Source organism: Rattus norvegicus, chromosome 17 (assembly GCF_036323735.1).
Source record: "Rattus norvegicus strain BN/NHsdMcwi chromosome 17, GRCr8, whole genome shotgun sequence".
Classification (NCBI taxonomy): Eukaryota; Metazoa; Chordata; class Mammalia; order Rodentia; family Muridae; genus Rattus; species Rattus norvegicus.
This window is the reverse complement of record NC_086035.1, coordinates 31,386,498-31,405,193: the sequence shown is the minus strand read 5'-3', so window position 1 is coordinate 31,405,193 and position 18,696 is coordinate 31,386,498. Positions and strand designations below refer to the sequence as shown.

Here is an 18,696-nt window from a genome sequence, read left to right as displayed (position 1 = left end):
ACCCAAGTTAATAAAGATGAAAAAAATAGAAAAGAAAGAAATCTACCTGAAAAAAAAAAAAAGAAGTGAAGCATCGCACCTTGATCATCCTTCTTCTTGAGCTTCATGTAGTCCGTGGATTGTATCTTGGATAACTTGAACATTTGGGCTAATATCCATATTATCACTGAGTGCATACCACCTGTTTTTTCTGTGATTGGGTTATCTCACACTGGATGGTATTTTCTAGTTCAATCCATTTGCCTATGAATTTCATGAAGTCATTGTTTTTGATGGCTGAGTAATACTCTGTTGTGTAGATATATCACATTTTCTATATCCATTCCCATATGGAAGGGCATCTGGGTTCTTTGCAGCTTCTGGATATTATAAATAAGGCTGCTATGAACATAGGGAGCATGTGTTTTTGTTGTGTGTTGGTGCATCATTTGGGTATATGCCCAAGAGAGTATATTATTTGGGTATATTTGGGTCCTCAGTTAGTGCAATGTCCAATTTTCTGAGGAACCTCAAGACTGATTTCCAAAGTGGTTGTACCAGTTTGCAATCCCACCAACAATGGAGGAGTGTTCCTTTTTGTCTACATCCTTGCAAGAATCTGCTGTCATCTGATATATAAAAATGTTTATATATAAAATGTTTATCTATAGGGTTTATCTATCTTTTTGATTTTCTCAAAGAACCAACTTTTGGTCTGTTGATTTTTTGTATAGTCCTTTTTGTTTCTACTTGGTTCATTTCAGTTCTGAGTTTGATTATTTCCTGCCTTCTACTTCTCCAGGGTGTATTTGCTTCTTTTTGTTCTAGAGCTTTCAAGTGTGCTGTCAAGCTGCTGATGTATGCTCTCTTCTGTTTCTTTCTGCAGGCACTCAGAGCTATGAGTTTTCCTCTTAGCACAGCTTTCATTGTGTCCCATAAGTTTTGGTATGTTGTACCTTCATTTTCATTAAATTCTAAGAACTCTTTAATTTCTTTCTTTATTTCTTCCTTGACCAGGTTATCATTGAGTAGAGCATTGTTCAATTTCCATGTATATGTGGACATTCTTTCCTTATTGCTGTTGAACTCCAGCTTTAGCCGTGGTGGTCTGATAGGATGCATGGGATTATTTCTATCTTTCTGTTTCTATTGAGGCCTGTTTATGACCAATTATATGGTCAATTTTGGAGAAAGTAGCATGAGGACCTGAGAAGAAGGTATATCCTTTTGTCTTAGGATAGAATGTTCTATAAAGATCTGTTAAGTCAATTTCGTTCGTGACTTGTCTTAGTCTGTCTATGTCTCTGTTTAATTTCTGTTTCCATGACCTGTCCATTGATGAGAGTGGGGTGTTGAAATCTTCTACTATTATTGTGTGAGGTGCAATGTGTGCTTTGAGCTTTAGTAAGGTTTCTTTTATGTATGTAGGTGCCCTTGTACTTGGAGCATAGATATTTAGGATTGAGAGTTCATCTTGGTGGATTTTTCCTTTGATGAATATGAAGTGTCCTTCCTTACCTTTTTTGATGACTTTTAGTTGAAAATCGATTTTATTAGATATTAGAATGGCTACTCCAGCTTTCTTCTTCTGACCATTTGCTTGGAAAGTTGTTTTCCAGCCTTTCACTCTGAGGTAGTGTCTGTGTTTGTCTCTGAGGTGTGTTTCCTATAGGCAGCAGAATGCAAGGTCTCATTGTGGATCCAGTTTGTTAATTTATGGTTTTTACTGGGTATTTGAGTCCATTGATATTGAGAGATATTAAGGAATAGTGATTGTTGCTTCCTGTTCTATTCGTGTTTGGATGTGAGATTATGTTTGTGCTTGTCTTCCTTCGTTTTTTTGCACAACAATTAGTTTCTTGCTTTTTCTAGGGTGTAGCTTGCCTTCTTGTGTTGGGCTTTACCCTTTATTATCCTTTGTAGGGCTGGATTTGTAGAAAGATATTGTGTAAATTTGGTTTTGTCATGGCATATCTTGGTTTCTCCATCTATGTTAATTGAGAGTTTTGCAGGATACAGTAACCTGCGCTAGCATTTGTGTTCTCTTAGGGTCTGTATGACATCTGTCCAGGATCTTCTGCCTTTCATAATCTCTGGTGAGAAGTCTGGTGTGATTCTGATAGGTCTGCCTTTATATGTTTCTTGACCTTTTTCCCTTACTGCTTTTAATATTCTTTCTTTGTTTTGTGCATTTGGTATTTTGACTACTATGTGACGGGAGGAGTTTCTTTTCTGGTCCAATCTATTTGGAGTTCTGTAGGCTTCTTGTATGTTTGTGGACATCTCTTTCTTTAGGTTAGGGAAGTTTTCCTCTATCATTTTGTTGAAGATATTTACTGGTCCTTTGAGCTGGGAGTCTTCCCGCTCTTCTATACCTATTATCCTTATGTTTGTTCTTCTCATTGAGTCCTGGATTTCCTGTATGTTTTGGACCAGTACCTTTTTCCATTTTACATTATCTTTCACGGTTGTGTTGATGATTTCTATGGAATCTTCTGCTCTTGAGATTCTCTCTTTTATCTCTTGTATTCTGTTTGTGATGCTTTCATCTATGGCTTTTTGTCTCTTCCTTTGGTTTTCTATATCCATGGTTGTCTCCCTTTGTGCTTACTTTATTGCTTCTATTTCCATTTTTCATTCTTTTACCTGTTTGTGTTTTCCTGGAATTCTTTCAGGGAGTTTTGAGATTCCTCTCTATAGGCTTCTACTTGTTTATTCATATTTTCCTCCATTCCTCTAAGGGTGTTCTTTATGTCTTTCTTGAAGTCCTCCCTCATCATGATCAAATGTTATATTAAATCTAGATCTTTTTTTTCTGGTGTGTTTGCATGTTCAATGTTTGCTTTGGTGGGAGAATTGGGCTCCAATGATGCCATGTAGTCTTGTTTTCTCTTGCTTCGGTTCCTGCGCTTGCCTCTTGCCATCAGGTTGTCTATGGTATTACCTTCTTCTGCTATTTCTGACAGTGACTAGACCGTGTTATAGGCCTGTGTACCAGGAGTGCTGTAGACCTGTTTTCCTGTTTTCCTTCAGCCAGTTATGGGAAAAGAGTGTTCTGCTTTCAGGCGTGTAGTCTTTCCTCTCTACTGGTCTTCAGCTCTTCCTGTGGGCCTGTGTCCTGAGTCCACCAGGCAGGTTGGTTGGAGCAGAAAAGTTGGTCTTACATGTGGTCCTGCATCTGAAGTTGCCCCTGGGCGCCTGCTTTTGAGCTCTCTGTGAGGGCATCAAGCAGTAGGGCCTGCACTGCCTTTTCCCAGGGCCCCCATGCACCATGGTCCCTGATGGCTTTAGGTGTTTTCCTCTGGAGTCAGAAATGTGGGCAGAGTGTAGTCTCTTCTGGCTTCCCATGTGTGTCTTCCCCTCTAAAGGTTTAGCTTTCCCTCCCACAGGATTTGGGTGCAGGGAGCTTTTGACCCCATCCCTTCAGGTCCGGGTGATGTCTGGACCACAGTGGACCTGCTGCTTGAGTGCCAGTATCATCTGGTACCCAGAGGCCCTATATAGTTTCCTCTTGGGCCAGGGATGTGGGCAGGGGTGGTCAGTATTTGTGGTTTCTCCAGCTCTGCAGTCTCAGGAGTGCCCACCTGTCCAGGCAGTGAGCTCTTTCCCCCATTGGGTTGGCAGCAGGGAGCTGTGCTTCACTTCTTAACAGGTGGAACAACAATATTCACAGGAGGCGATATGGAGTAAAAGTTTGGAGCAGAGACTGAATGAATGGACATTCAGAGCCTGCCTCACCTGTGGCCCTTATATATACAGCCACCAAAACTAGATAAGATTGATGAAGCTAAGAAAGTGTACGCTGACAGGAGCTGGATATAGATATGTCCTGAGAGACACAGCCAGGGTATGTCAAATACAGAGGCAAATGCTAGTAGAAAACCTTTGAACTGTGTAAGGGACCCCAATTGTAGGAAATAAAGGATAGAAAGGTCTGTAGGGGCTTACAACCCCATAAGAACAACAATGGCATCCAACCAGAGCTCTGAGGGACTAAACCACTACCCAAAGACTATACATGGACTGACCCATGGCTCCAGCTGCATGTGTAGCAGAGGATGGTCTTGTTGGGCACCAATGAAAGGAGAAGCCTTTGGTCCTGCCAAGGTTGGACCCCCAGTGTAGGGGAATGCTGGGGGGCAAAAAGGTGGGGTAGATGGGGATGGCAACACCCTTATAGAAGAAGGGGATGAGGTTGGGATATGAGGCTATGTCCAAGAAACCAGGAAAGGGAATAATATTTGAAATGTAAATTTTAAAAAAGTCAAATTAAACAAAAAATAAAATAAAATGAAATGAAATAAAAAGACCTCAGGTGACAACAGATGCTGGTAAGGATGAGGACATAAAGGACTGATCCTCCATTGTTGGTGGGATAACAAGCTCGTTCAACCACTCTGGAAATTAGTCTGGACATTCCTCAGAACATAGTACTTCCTGAGGACTGAGTTATATCATTCCTGGTCATGTACCAAAAAAATGTTCCAACATATAACAAGGACACATGCTCCACTATGTTCACAGTAGTCCTATTTATAATAGGCAGAAACTCATAAGAACTCAGATACTGTTCAACCAAGGAGTGGATATAGAAAATGTGGTATATCTACATAACGGAGTATTGCTCAGCCATCAAAAACAATGACTTCATGAAATTCATAGGCAAAGGATGGAACTAGAAAATATCATCCTAAGTGATGTAAACAATCACAACACACACACACACACACACACACACACACACACACACGGTATGCACTCACTGGTAAGTGGATATTAGCCTAAAAGCTCGAATTATCCAAGATACAATCCAGAGAAGCTCAAGAAGAAGGATGACCAAAGTGTGGATGCTTCAGTCCTCCTTAAAAGGCAGAACAAAAATATTCATAGGATGAGATATGGAGACAAGGTTTGGAGCAGAAAGTGAAGTAATAGCCATTCAGAACCTGCCATTCAGAACTTGGTATCCATCCCATGTACATACAGCCACCAAACACAGACAATATTCCTGATGCTAAGAAGTTCATGCTGGCAGGAGCCTGATATAGGTGTTTCCTGAGATGCTCTGCCAGTACATGACAAATACAGAGGTGAATGCTAGCAGCAAACCATTGAACTGAGAATGGAATATCATCCTTAGTGAGGTAACTCAGACCCAAAAGGATATGCACGGTCTGTACTCACTAATAAGTGAATATTAACCAAAATAAAAGAGTACATAACACCCAAGATACAGTCCACAGAAATCAAAAAGGTCAAAGTTACGGGTCCAAGTGAGGATGCCTCAATCCCACTCGGACAGGAGAAGAAAGCAATCACAAAGATGGAGGGAGGGACTAGGGTGAGAAAGGTGGGGGGGACTAGGTGGGGAGAAAGAGGGAAACATGATCTGGTATTGGGTGGGGGGAAAAGACTGAAGTCCTGAGTGCCAGCAGAAAGAATGGAAACAGGCAACATCAGGGGTAGAAGTTTGGTAGCACCTTCTATAATGTACAAGAGACCTGGGAGGCCATAAACTCTCAGGTCTCAAATAAAGGGACCTTAGATGAAATGCCCTACAGAGGGGAGAGGGAACTTGCATACTCACATCCAGCAGGAACACTGTGCATCAAGTGAAGGATGAGGCTGCCATCCCACAGTCAAAACCCTTACCCATAATTTTTCCTATCTGAAAGAACTGCAGTGATGGAAATGGAAAGAACCTGAGGAAAAGGAGGTTGAGAAACTGACCAAAAGTGGGATCCAGCTCAAGGGGATGCCCTGAGGCCTGACACTATTACTGAGGCTAAGGAGCACTCACAAAAGTGGACCTAACATGACTGCCCTCTGAGTGACCCGACAAGCACCTGAAAGAGTCAGATGCAGATACTTCCATCCAACCAATGGACGGAAGCTGCTGATCCCTGTGGTTGAATTAGGGAAAAGCTGAGAGAAGCTGAGGGCAAGTATAACCTTGTAAGAGGATCAGCTTCTCATTAGCCTGGACCCCCAAATTCTCAGACACTGGACCGCTAACCAGGCAGCACCCACCAGCTGATGTGAGTGTCCTCACACAAATACATGAGAGGACTGCCGACTCTGGGTTCAGTCAGAGAAGACGCACCTAACCCTCTAGAAACTGGAGGCCCCGGGGAGTTTGGAGGGTGGGGTAGGGGTGAGGGGATGAGGACATCCTCATGGAGACAGGGGCAGGAAGGAGATATGGGATGAGGAACAGTCAGAGAGTAGACCAGGAGGGGAATAAAATCTGAAGTGTAAAAATGAAGATTAAATAAAATTTTAAATAATAATAATAATAAATATATTTTGAAAACAGACAGAAGATGGTATATATCAAATTAATGTCCATAACTAACCAACTCAGAATAAACAATGGACAAGTGAACAAACAAAGGGAGATCCAGAGCTCTTGTAATCAACTCACAGGCACAGAGATTGGGGAATACTACTGAGGCAGTATTGTCTGAACTACCTCAAAAAACATTGAGATGTGGTCTAGTTCCAGGATAAATTCAGCCATTAGAAGCCAACACAAGTCCATGCACCTCCTATATCCTGTCTTGTCATAACTCCTAGCTCCTTTACATGGGGTATCATCACCTAAGCAGCTTTCTTAGTTTGGGAGATTCCAAAAAATGGGGTTGAGATGGGTTGGTTGTTAGGGATAGGACAACCTTAGTTACTTTCCTATTGCTGTGATAAAACAACATGGCCAAGGCAATGTAAAAGGAAGAGTTTATTTAGGCTTATTGTACCAGGGGGTTAGAGTTTATGATACACCAAGTGGTAATAGGAATCTTGTCAAAGTCCACTTTGATATATCAGGCTCTATAGGAATATGCATAGAATTGCTAGAACACACAGACACAGAAAACTTCTTTATAGGTCAATCATTTTCTCTCTCAATTTGAGGGAAAAACTTACACACACACACACACACACACACACATATGCACACACACACATACACATGCACACATACACACACACATATGCACACACACATACACATGCACGCATACACACACACACAGACACGCACACGCACGCACACACACACGCACACACACATGCACACAGTGGATGAAGCAAGGCTCCAACAATTTTATTTCTTCTCCCATAGCTTATATAACCCAGGAAAATATTGAAAGAACATAAAAATTACAATGTGGTTACATTATATTTTTCTTTGTGATTGATTACAATGACTTCCCCAATAGCCTTGCATGAATAAACATTTTATGTAGCATAGGTGAAAAAGCCAAATTAATCCCAAGAACCCAAATACATTCATATTTAAGAATCTTGTGCTAGAGTAACAAAGAGTAAGCAAGCAAGGTATTTTCTCAGCCAGTTACTGGCAGGCTGCAATATGGAGTTAGAAAGGAAGAATCAATCATTTTATTACTTGTCTTAAGTAATCTTATAAAAAAAATCTTTAAAAAGAATCACAATTCTAAACTTTTATGTAAAATATAATCAATCCTTTTTGCTTTAAATCCTCAAGGTGCAAACCTACTCTTTACTATTTTTATTAAATCATATCAAGAAGTTAAGGTGAAAACTGGATACAAAAAATTAATCATCACCTTTAGCACCAGCCCACCTTTAGCAAAAACTCAAGTCAGCTAGTACTAGTTGGGCTGCCAATATTCTTGTTCTCTGACCTCAAAAAAACAAAAAAACAAAAAAAAAACAAAAAAACTTGCTCAATGATCAAAATGCCCCTTTCTGAAATCTAAGTGTTCCAAGGTTTTCTGCATCATAGCAACTAAGAAAAACATTGTAAACTAACTTACTAACAATCTATATCTTAAGTTCTTTCTGAGGTGGTGGTTGAATTAATATGATCCAGCAGCAATGGTTAAAAAAGAACAATCATAATTACTGTAAGTGCCAATGACACTGTCCAGTGATGGGCTAGAAACCCCTTGGAGTATCCATACAACTCATAGGTTATAATGGATGTACTCACAATGATGACCGTAAGGGCCACAAGCAGAAGGAAGCTACACAACAGCATGAAGTCCTCAAAACAAACAGTCCTTGGGGCTCTACCTCTCAGAGGCACATCTACTGTGCTTGTGCTAATCTGTGGGCAGCACTCCTTGAGTTGTAAAGCAATTTTGCTGTTCCAATCACAGGTCCTCCAGCCGAACAGCAAGCTTCTCAATGCTGTGACTGCATTTCCAGCAAGTGAAAATATGGGTGCAGAATCTTCGTGCTATGGGGAGCAAATCTAAGATAAAGACTTGATAGAGTTTATGATCATTTGAAAGTCTTTATTCCAGCAGGCTAGGACAACACTTAGGTATTTGCAACCTACCTGAATCCCTGATCATTTAGACCAAGAGACTTTTAAAGGGATAAACCACATTCTGGATCTCACTCAACAACTACATGAAGAGGTTTGTAGAAGCAAGCAGTATAACAGAACCTAAGATGAGTTAGCTGGGGCATCTAGCCTTACATCCTTTAATAGAGTTGGGTAATTTATCATGAGATTCTTCATCAAGGAGATCAAATTCAAGTTAAACCTAAAATAGCATCATCAAGAATACAAGATAGAGAACCCTCTGCACTGTTTTGTCCCATCACTCTAAAATACTTTAGTTGTTATACTTTCTATGAGGGAGAAACTCACTAGTTGTGATCATCACAGTCTCCAGAATAATTACACATGCCTTTGTCAAAAAGAGGCTCCTGACACACTCCGTGTCCAGCATAGAAACAGAGAAATAAGGGAGTTTCTCATGGAGCCACGTCCTAGCATACTGTGCCTCTGCTTGCCCCAGAATGGGACCTGAGCTGTCCACAGAGACTGTCTGAGTCTGGATGGCCACTTCCCCATGAGTCCTGAACTGGGCATATTCTCTCACTAAAGTGAAATGAGATTTGAATGCAGCTGGAGAAGAGATAATATTACCATTTCCCTTGTGTGAGCGTGCATGACTGACTGAAAGAAACCATAACATTCTGCAACATGGATGAGCTCTACAGACAGCAACACCACATACACCCAGAAATGAAAATTCAGATTCTAGATCCTCCCATGAGACAGAAACATAGTTCTGAAAGTGGTGTGCCATAAACCCTTTATTTCATAACTGCCATTGTATTTTATTGATAAGGTTGCTTGGGTCACATGCAAACCATGGAGTGCAGGAAAACTACTGACAAGAACACCCTTTCAACAGGGAGAGGAAAACCGGCCAAGGAACAAAATTGCTTTGTTCCTGTCATCTTGAATGAGGAAAAGGAAGGGGTGGTCAGCGACTAAGCACTGGGGAGACAGTGGTGACCCCATCGTGACTATTTCAGTGGGAGCTGCAGCCTCTGTGCCCTCCTCATTCACCTCCACTACACTCTTGTGAACAACCTTGGACAGAAATAGGCCTGGCTTAGAAGATATTCCAGAAAAGTCTGCTCTGCCGTCTTCAAAGGCATTAGTCATGCCCAGCTTGCAAAGGACATTCTTCATGTCATAGCTCTCCTCCAGTTTAAACCGTGGGAGAAGAATCTCCACCTCTTCTTCTTGCATATTTTCCAGCCTTGTCCACTCTATAAGTTTCTCATAAGTTATTTGATTCTCCACCTAGAAGAGGGTTGAATAATTTATGACAGTGATGTCATACAGGGCTCTTGTGACAATGAGAAAGCTCTACACTGCCCAGGGAAGTGTAACTGTATCCCATATGGTAGCTTGGAGATACTGGGGTACAGAGCTTGTAAGGCATGCTCCAGGTCCTAGGTTTCACCCCAGTATCACAAATAAATTGAAAATAAAACCATGATCATATGAGTCTAGAAGAGCTGCCCCAGTATAAACCCAAATGCCACTCTTTCTCTTCCACAGCTCCATCAAGGATGCTTGATCCTTACCGTTCTCAGTTCAACGTATTCATCTGGAAGCATGATGGTGATGCTCAACTGATTGCCAAGATAAGGGAGCAATGCAAGAGTGGTAGATATATCTTCCACATGGTAAGTTCTGAAGTTAGACTTGTTAAACATCATTTGAACAATTTTCTTCTCATTCTGTAATGGATAGATAACAAGACATACCAGGCAAATTCAACAGGGTAAGATATTCACTGACCCTGTGGTAACGGCCTTTATTGGACTTCTAGAACATTCAATCAGTCATTAAACTTCTGAAACAGTTTAGACTTTTCATATCTCTAAAGGCCCTTTTATCAAGACTCGGCCTTTAGAGTAGGGCTTTGGAAAAAGAAGGAATCTTTAAGAGATGGGGCCTAGAAGAGGATGTTCAGGTCATTGAGATGTAACCTTAAAAAAAGATAGTCAATTGGGAATACTTGGTTATCTCCATAATAGTTGTAATGACAGAAGCTGACTGGCCCAAATCCAGACACCTGTGATGTTACAGGCAAACTATACTATTGGGGAAACTCATTTATTCTCATGACTCTGAACATAATTTCCAAATACATTATTGTAGCCTGGGCTTCTTCCTGAACTCTGCAACAATGTATTTTATAGCCTATTTGACTCTTGCCCTTTGATATTCCTTTGTATACCTACAAGCCTTACTTGTTCTGGTTGACAGTGATGTCCTTCTTCCAGTTGCCAAAATAATTTCATGTCCTTGATTTGAGTCATTAACTAGTTTTACTGTCTGTCTTTGAATTATAACCAAAATGGCACTTTAATTGTTAACCTCCACTGTCAACCTAACAGCTCTGGAATACTGTGAAAACCTTTTTTCAGACTTCAGCATAGCAGCCAGAGAACCAAGTACAAGGCAAGTCAGACCACTCTAGCAGGAATTAGAGTTAAAGTCCTTAAAACACCCTGGAATAGAAATGACTCCTCCTGGCTTCCTATTCTAGTTCAATCTCTCTCCTCGGATCCACTATACTCATAGGTTCATCTGTGGTGTTATGGTTAACTAGATTAAGCCCCTTTCTGCCCAACAAACTCTTCCTCAGAGCTGGTACATGCTTCTAATGCCCTGGTGTCTGTTCTCATGCCATCTTCCCAGTGAAGGTTTCCTTGGCAGTTCTTACTGGCAGTGCACCAAAGCACAGCATCCTGCCACCACCACCATAGGTCTCTGGAGTCCTCAAAACAAACCTCCATGTAATCACATATGTTTATTTCAGACTCACTTCTCCAAGAAAGGAGAGCTTCATAAAGGTAGGCACACTAGCCAGTTAGTGCCTTAGACAGAATAGGCTCTCAAGTGACATCTGAAGATTGTATTAGTAGTAAATGTATGAGCTGCAATACTGCTTATAATTTAAATACAAATTCACAGAACAGAAAATCTTGTGCCTTTGGAGGCATGGCCACATATGTGGAATACAATTAGCATCTACTGTAGCCACAGAACAGTCTGTGTCTAGTGCAGAGACAAAAAGAAAGACAATGTGTAATGGATCTACACTTATCAGGAGCCAAAACAACTATGTTCCCACTGATGGATTATATGGGAAAAGTCATATGGGAAAGTTATATGGGAAAGCAAGAAAGACACTTCTTGCTTTCAGGTATATATTCTTCCCTATGGACAATAGACTCAGGGTTAAATCCCTGCTCTGAAAATGAGGAAAAACACTCCATGCAAAGACTGGCAGAGCAGGAAAGAAAAGCCAGTTTTCAAGAGCATCACTTCATGTAGGCACCTCCAGGCTTCATTCATTTCCTACCCTCCTGCTGGATGATAAACTTGTATGAACTCAATGATTCCATCTAAGTTTTCTGTTGCTTGCAGGAGAAGGAAGTCCTAAGGTAGGATCCTGTTACACGTGACTTCAAAGGCAGAAATACTTTGACCAGAAAAAAGTTTACTATGAATAAATCTTGAAATAAAATCCATTTCTGCACATTGAATATTGACTGTTCAAACTTAACAATAGTTCTGCTATATTATCCCAACCTTCATTTTGTATCTCATGACGACAACTTCACCTAACTTTCCTTGTCCTATCGATAATGTCATATTGTCATAAGATGTCACTGAGCCTCCTGGGCTCAATTCCCTAGCTTCCCTGCCCCTAGACCCAGTCAATTAACTTCAATATCAGACAGAGATTCTTTGGATGGTCTAAATATTACATAGTGTGGGTTTTTTCAAGTTTTAACATTTTATAAGGACTATAAAAACTGTTTCTGGGAACTGTCCTGTGTCAAATCTTGGCTCCCAAGTCCTGGCTGCATCATTGATATCAGTCTTTGAATCTGTGTTCACTAAACCACCAGCATTTGGCTGAGATCAGTATCTGTGTGGTTTGTTTGGTTAATCCTGAACCCTAACAATAAAAACCTGAAGGTTCAAATTCAACTTTGTCTGGGAGATGCAAGGTCTGACTAATGAACCAGAATATGATGTAACTCATTTGTTTTGTCATCCTCAAAGTATAAGTACACACACAGAGAGAGAGAGAGAGAGAGAGAGAGAGAGAGAGAGAGAGAGAGAGAGAGAGAGAGAGAGAGAATGTGGTTACAAAATCCCTGGGACACCAGCAAATAACATGCTCCAAACTAGAAGAGGCCGTATATGGAGTCTATCACAAATACCCATCCCTTTGTGTTGCTTGTCTGTAAGCAAAGATCCGTGCTTCTTCCATAAGCCCAAGACTGAATTTCACTCACCCTTTCAGTGCTTACTGAGCCGGGCACTCATTACACAGCTCTCTGCCCTAAAATGTTTTTTTTCCAACAGGATGAGAAAGGCTGTTTTCCCTCTGTATGGTTTTGTGGCAATGAGCAGGAGGGAATGTCCTCCTCAAAGACGTGGAAGACACAAGACAACTTCAGGAAAGAAACTGTAAAAGGAAAGGAGTGTGCACTACTGCAGGGAATCATGAGTAATGGATGGGCTGCATTCAGGGCCACAAGAAGCCTTATAACCCACAACTGGAGTTCAGATTTTCATATCTCCAAAATTCTACGAAAAATCATTCCAAGTATTCTCCAGAGCTCTGCTATCAGGTCTGGAATCAACCACTGCCAGTGAAAGCATAGCCCATGACAGAAGCAGGGCCAGGACTGAAACCATATACCCATCACTGGAAACATGCAAAAGGAGAAGGGAAAAGAAAGGCCTCAAGGCTGAAAGGGGCTTCTACCTGAAAAGCTTCCCAGAGACATGACAGGCACAGACTACATGAGGATCCTCTTTATGTTCTAGAAGCTGATGCAAACAGAGGACCTTGTCCAGGAGTCTCTGCACTTAGTTACCGCACTGTGGTTACCTTGCTGACTTTGAAAGGCATCTCCCTGGTGTCCTCTTTGTTAAATGGCTTCTCCCAGTTTCCTTTGAAGTAGAAGGAATTCATAAGAACCAGCTGAGTGTTTGAATTTACTGTACCTGGAGACAGCAACTCTCTGATTACATCTGAAGGAAGGAATTAGCACACAACAAGGACAAAAAAAATTAATTGAAGCCTTTTGGTATGTTAAATGAGACTGGCCCCCATAGAGTGATATATTTACATGCTCAGTCCTCAGTTGAACTGTTTGGGAAGGATTAATAGGTATAGCATGTTTGAAAGAGGTATACTACCGGGAGTGCTCTTTGAGATTTCTGAAACCCACAGGAGGCCCAGTCTTTCTGTCTCTCTGTCTCTGTCTCTCTTTCTGCATGCTGCCTATAGATCAGGATATAAAGTTCTCTGATACTGCTCGAGTAACATGTCTGTCTACTTCCTGCGATGATGATCATGAAATAACCCTTCTAATACTGTAAGCAAGCTGTGTGATATTTTCTTTTATATGATTTGCTTGGGTCATGGTTTGTCTTCACAGCAACAGAACATGAACAAGGACAAGAACGAATTAGCTAGTGGAGTTTGCTGATACATGCAAAGGGATCATAAGCAAACAGTGCCACCTACTACTCTGGAGTACTGAATCCTGATTTAGAGCTAAAGAGGCAGATCAACATTAGAGCGCTTTACTTTGCCTAGCATACTCAAGTCCTTGGGCTCAATCCTCCAGGAAATAAAAAAGAAAGTCTTTATGTAAAAAAGGGGAAATATTTTTTACATTTGAAGATCTTGAGAAAGCCCTACAATTATTAGCAACAATAGACTGTAAAATGTGGAATCTTAGCACATGCCTTTAATACTTAAAATTGAGAGGCGGGCTTATCTCTGAGTTTAAGTACAGCTTGATCTAAATAGTTTAGCGACAGTCAAGGCTAAACAGTGAGACTGTGTATCAAAGAACAAAAACAAAACTAGAAATAAAGGCTAGACAAAGAGGAATCTCCAAGCAGGGGAAAACATTGCTACCAAACCTGGAGAACTGAGAAAAGTCTCAGGACACGCTGGTAGAAAGAGAAAACCAAATCTGTGAGTGGTCCTGACAAGCAGGTGTGCACAGACATGCACAAACACACGGCAAAAAACATTTTTTTTTCATAATAGGCTAACTAACAGGGATGGAGTGTGGCTTAGTGTTAGAGGACATCCTGTTGAGCATGCTCAGGGTCCTACAGCCAAATCTCAGCACTAAAAACAAAACAGAGTAACTCTATGTTCACCTTCTGTCTTTTTGGCTACCCAGGTGTTGATATGCTGGCGGGACTGCTCTGGAGCGCCCTTGAAGTCCATGTTTTCTATCTCTGCTTCATAGAACTTGCGACAGGAATCTTTAAAAGACTGAGACAGAGTGACAAAGTTACACAGCCATGAAAGTGATTAGCACCAACAGTCTCATTCCCAGTTTACAAAAACAGAATATCAAATGTATAGATATGACTTCCAAACAAATATGTGGAAAAGTATAAAATCCAACCTTTTTATTTCTGACTTTCTTTATTCTTATTTTATAATTGAGGAAAGATGCTGGTTGTTATAAGAATAACTAAAAAACGATTAACAGTTGAGTTCTTAAAGTAGTAGCTACAGTACAAGGAGGTAACTGGAAGCACCCTGAGACACACTATCATACTGCTGTCACTCTAAGAGACCACCACAATAGCAGACAGAAGGTTAACTACACAGGTGATATGACACCTTTGTGCTGTGCACAGGCTGGATCTTTTAGAACAGACTTTCATGATAACAGTAATACAAATTTGCACCACTTAAAACAGTGTCACCACTAGGGAACTAGATGTGGAAGCTATAAAACTATGTATATCATTTTAATTGATTTTATTTCATGATGTGGAATTAGACCATGGTCACCACATAAGGGAGCTCTGTGGGCAGGGGGTGAGTCACTCACAAAAACACAGCCTGTGGTAGGGTGTGGATCAGTGGCTCATTTCAGTAGTAAAGGACCAGCCTAGCCCGCATAAGGCCATAGAGGGAACTGATCACCAGCACAAGGCAAACCAAAGAACAAGCCACATGCTGATATACTCTATGAAACCATAATGAATTTGATGACCACTCACATTCTGACATGTTACAAGAGAAAACCCAACACAGTATTAAAAGGATGAAAAAATTCCATTATGCCAGCAGTATATGTGGTATAGTTTATCAATATTTCTATGAAACAGCTGATCTCATGGCTACATACTAAACTCCTCTTTGATATAGCTGTTTTTTATTTATTTGTGTCTTTATGTGTATGAGGCAAATGTACATTTCATGTGAGTGTGTGCCTCTGTTGAAGGTGTGCATGTATGTGTGTATAAATCTACGTGATGGCTAGAAGGTAACTTCAGCTTACTATCTCCGAGTACTATAGGACACTTACTGCTAGGATTTCAAAACTGTCTTCTACAAAGACACTGTTTGATGTTTTGAGCATGTGCCTTCTGTCGGACTTGTTCACTTCAGTGAGAAGTGACTGGAAGCACTGGTGGAAATCTCCCCCTCCATTGCCGTTGCAATTATACAAAGAAAGTACCTGAAATCAACAGATTAAAAACAATTTCATCAGGCCAAGCTATAGGAAAAGAATCAAAACTAAACTCACCCTCACAATTTTACAGATTCCTGATGCCATTCAAAGACCCACCTGGTTAGATATGAAAGTATCTTGTAAGTTCCCTGTCTAGGGTCCTCTGTGTGCCCTGTCAGCCTATTCTGAGAAGAAATGGTCTTTTACAAAGCCACCTCTTCACATTCACAAATGATGCTCAGGCTTCAACCATGGCTCAACCAGACTTGCTATCCCTCAAGTGCAGCTGACTTCTGACATCTGGTCAAGCTGTCTCTTCCCTGCTCTTGGTTCTGGGCTGGCTCTAGCACTGTCTGACCACTAGAATTTAGGAGAGTGACCTTGTTTCAAGCCTAGACTTTAAAAGGCCTGGAAGCTGCCATCTTTCTGCTCTTGTTTCCAACTACAGGGGTGAAAGGAAATCCAAGCAATGTGGAAAATCCTGGACTGATTTTACTATCACACAAACCTACTTGAAAGAAAAGCATGACCCCAGCCAACAATGGACATGCTAGATACCCTGAAGCCAGACATTAGGTTTACCTCCTTAGAGTTCCCAATCCTTTTTCCTTCTGAAAAGGTACACAAATTATTACAGCTGCTCCCATAGGAAACTGATAAACTGCCTATGAGTAGATGTGATATTTTAGAACAGAGAGAGAGAGAAAGAGAGAGAGGGGAGGGAGGGAGGGAGAGAGAGAGAGAGAGAGAAGAAGAAGAAGAAGAAGAAGAAGAAGAAGAAGAAGAAGAAGAAGAAGAAGAAGAAGAAGAAGAAGAAGAAGAAGAGCAGAACAGAGAAGAGAAGAGAAGAGGAGAGAAGAGAAGAGAAGAGAAGAGAAGAGAAGAGAAGAGAAGAGAAGAGAAGAGAGGAGAAGAGAAGAGAAGAGAAAAAAGGATTCCAAGAGCTAACCCAGAATGCAAAGTCATGTCATAAGATAGCCATGGAATAGGAAAGACTGGCTTCAAACACTAATACTGATGAATCAAATATCCATAACCTTGGATAAAAGAGACTGGACACTCCTATTTGGCTATGAATCAGAATTGCTACATTTAGGATATTGCAATGTGTCCTTTATCCAATGCACTGAACATATTTTGCCACATTGGTACAATGTCATCTGATACCCAATTCATCAGAATATAACTGTATCAGGAACTAAGATATTGTAGGGACAATGAAGTTTTAAAAAAGGCATTAAGTGAGTTAAACCCAATCTGTGTTACTATAAGGAAATCTAATCGTGACATAAACATCCAGGAAATGTAGGCTTAGGTTTTTAAAACATACTTTTTATAAGGGTTCTCATGTGCTTCCACCCCTTTTGTAGCACACAACCCAAAGAAAGAAAAGATGGTAAATAGGACAAAGGAAGGTGGACCTGTTTGGAAGTAGCTATTGGGTCAATTTTAATCTATGTTAATCAAGCTACAATCAGTCTAGTTTAGTAGTATCAGGATACTGAACCCAAATCACATGTGGTGAAATGATTCAGCAGAAACAGTTATACTTACAGAATCTGCATGAGTCAGGAGGAGTGAGTAAACCAGCCATGACCCCAGAAGAAATTCTACGTCATGCATCTCTCAACAAAATGAAAATCAACAATGACACAAGACCAACATTCTAAAGCTAGCTATGTAAGCACCCAGTCTCTGTCAATTGGGTGCTACTTATATTCTCTCCAAATATAACTTGTCCTTCCATGGATCTTGCCTCAACAAAACACCTAGGTCTACCTCAACAAGAAAGCACTTGAGTCTGCATTGCACAACAAACCGAAAACACAAACTTTGAGGAGAAACAAAAACGCCATTTACTGTTCATAAAAAACCAACTTTCCAACTCCAGGAATTTTAATATTAAGCCAATTGAACTATAAAAAATAATGTGTATTAACTAAGCCAGCCAATCCATAGTGTCTGTAACACAGCCAGAACTAACATTTCAGGAAGTGTTCACTGTCCTTATCTCCATATGATTCTGGGGCAGTCAGTCTCTGAGGTTCACATACTTGTGTGGATATAACAGAGAACTCAACAAAATCCACTAAAGATTCGAATCCTGGTCTTCCAGATTAGAATGACTCCATTTGGGAATAAACTTCAAGATCCTAGGAACAGACCTTACCTGTTGGATAATTGAGATCCCTTAGGGCCAGAACAAAAGCAGGGGGGATCATAAGGCCTTAGGACCATACCTTTGGTATTTTTGCACCAAATTAATCCTCACATACACAATCACCACCAGTGGATCTGGATATGACATCTAGAATTCCAATAGGGGTAGTACATCCTGCCTATAACTTCTCCAGTCACACCCCTATATCATCTGCAAGAAGATTTTAGAGCATAAAAGGTCCAGTTCAACTGACAGGCCACAGTATTTATCTGCTTTACCATGGTGCTGGTTACCTTACTTATCTGGCTTGCAGTGGTTCCATTTGCTCCCAATAAGATCATAGACAGAGATGAAAACATGCTCAGGGGTGAGAAAAATACATTTTTTGAGCTATCTTCACCCAATACTCTCAAAACCTTTAAGGCAAAGGTAGCATTTGCTTCCAGCAGAGGATCCATGACGGCAAGCCTGAAATGAGGGATTACAAAAAACATCATAGAAGCACAGTCAAATATATAGGCTAAAAGTTCATTCTCACAAACATTGTGATGCTCTAACTTGGTGAACAACGGACAGATACAGCACAAGTGTCCAACCTTGTATATATAGCAAATCCAGCCTATCATAAGCTACATAGTGAAACTCAAAAATAAACAAATGAAAATAAGAACTTTATATGCAAGGTCAATTTTTGTAGTCCAATGTCATAATACCTAACATCTCCCAGT

General features: G+C 40.7%; 1 protein-coding gene across 1 annotated transcript; it reads right to left on the bottom strand.

Moving 5' to 3' along the window:
* Nucleotides 1–9,169: 9,169 nt before the first annotated feature.
* Nucleotides 9,170–18,441, bottom strand: Serpinb6e (serine (or cysteine) peptidase inhibitor, clade B, member 6e). The gene is made up of 6 exons (XM_006253875.2): nt 18,262–18,441; nt 15,661–15,813; nt 14,492–14,609; nt 13,200–13,342; nt 9,862–10,017; nt 9,170–9,574 (listed from the first exon to the last, which is right to left on the bottom strand). The coding sequence occupies exons 1-6, from the start codon at nt 18,424–18,426 to the stop codon at nt 9,170–9,172; spliced, it is 1,140 nt and encodes a 379-aa protein (XP_006253937.2). The 5' UTR covers nt 18,427–18,441.
* Nucleotides 18,442–18,696: the final 255 nt, after the last annotated feature.

What these genes read in the sequence shown, in the direction of transcription:
- Serpinb6e (XM_006253875.2), bottom strand. Translation starts at nt 18,426, where the DNA reads ATGGATCCTCTGCTGGAAGCAAATGCTACCTTTGCCTTAAAGGTTTTG. An exon ending in ACAGTTTTGAAATCCTAGCA is followed by an intron (nt 14,610 to 15,660) that starts GTAAGTGTCCTA and finishes ACTCTGTCTCAG; the next exon opens with TCTTTTAAAGATTCCTGTCG. An exon ending in AATACGTTGAACTGAGAACG is followed by an intron (nt 9,575 to 9,861) that starts GTAAGGATCAAG and finishes ACCCTCTTCTAG; the next exon opens with GTGGAGAATCAAATAACTTA.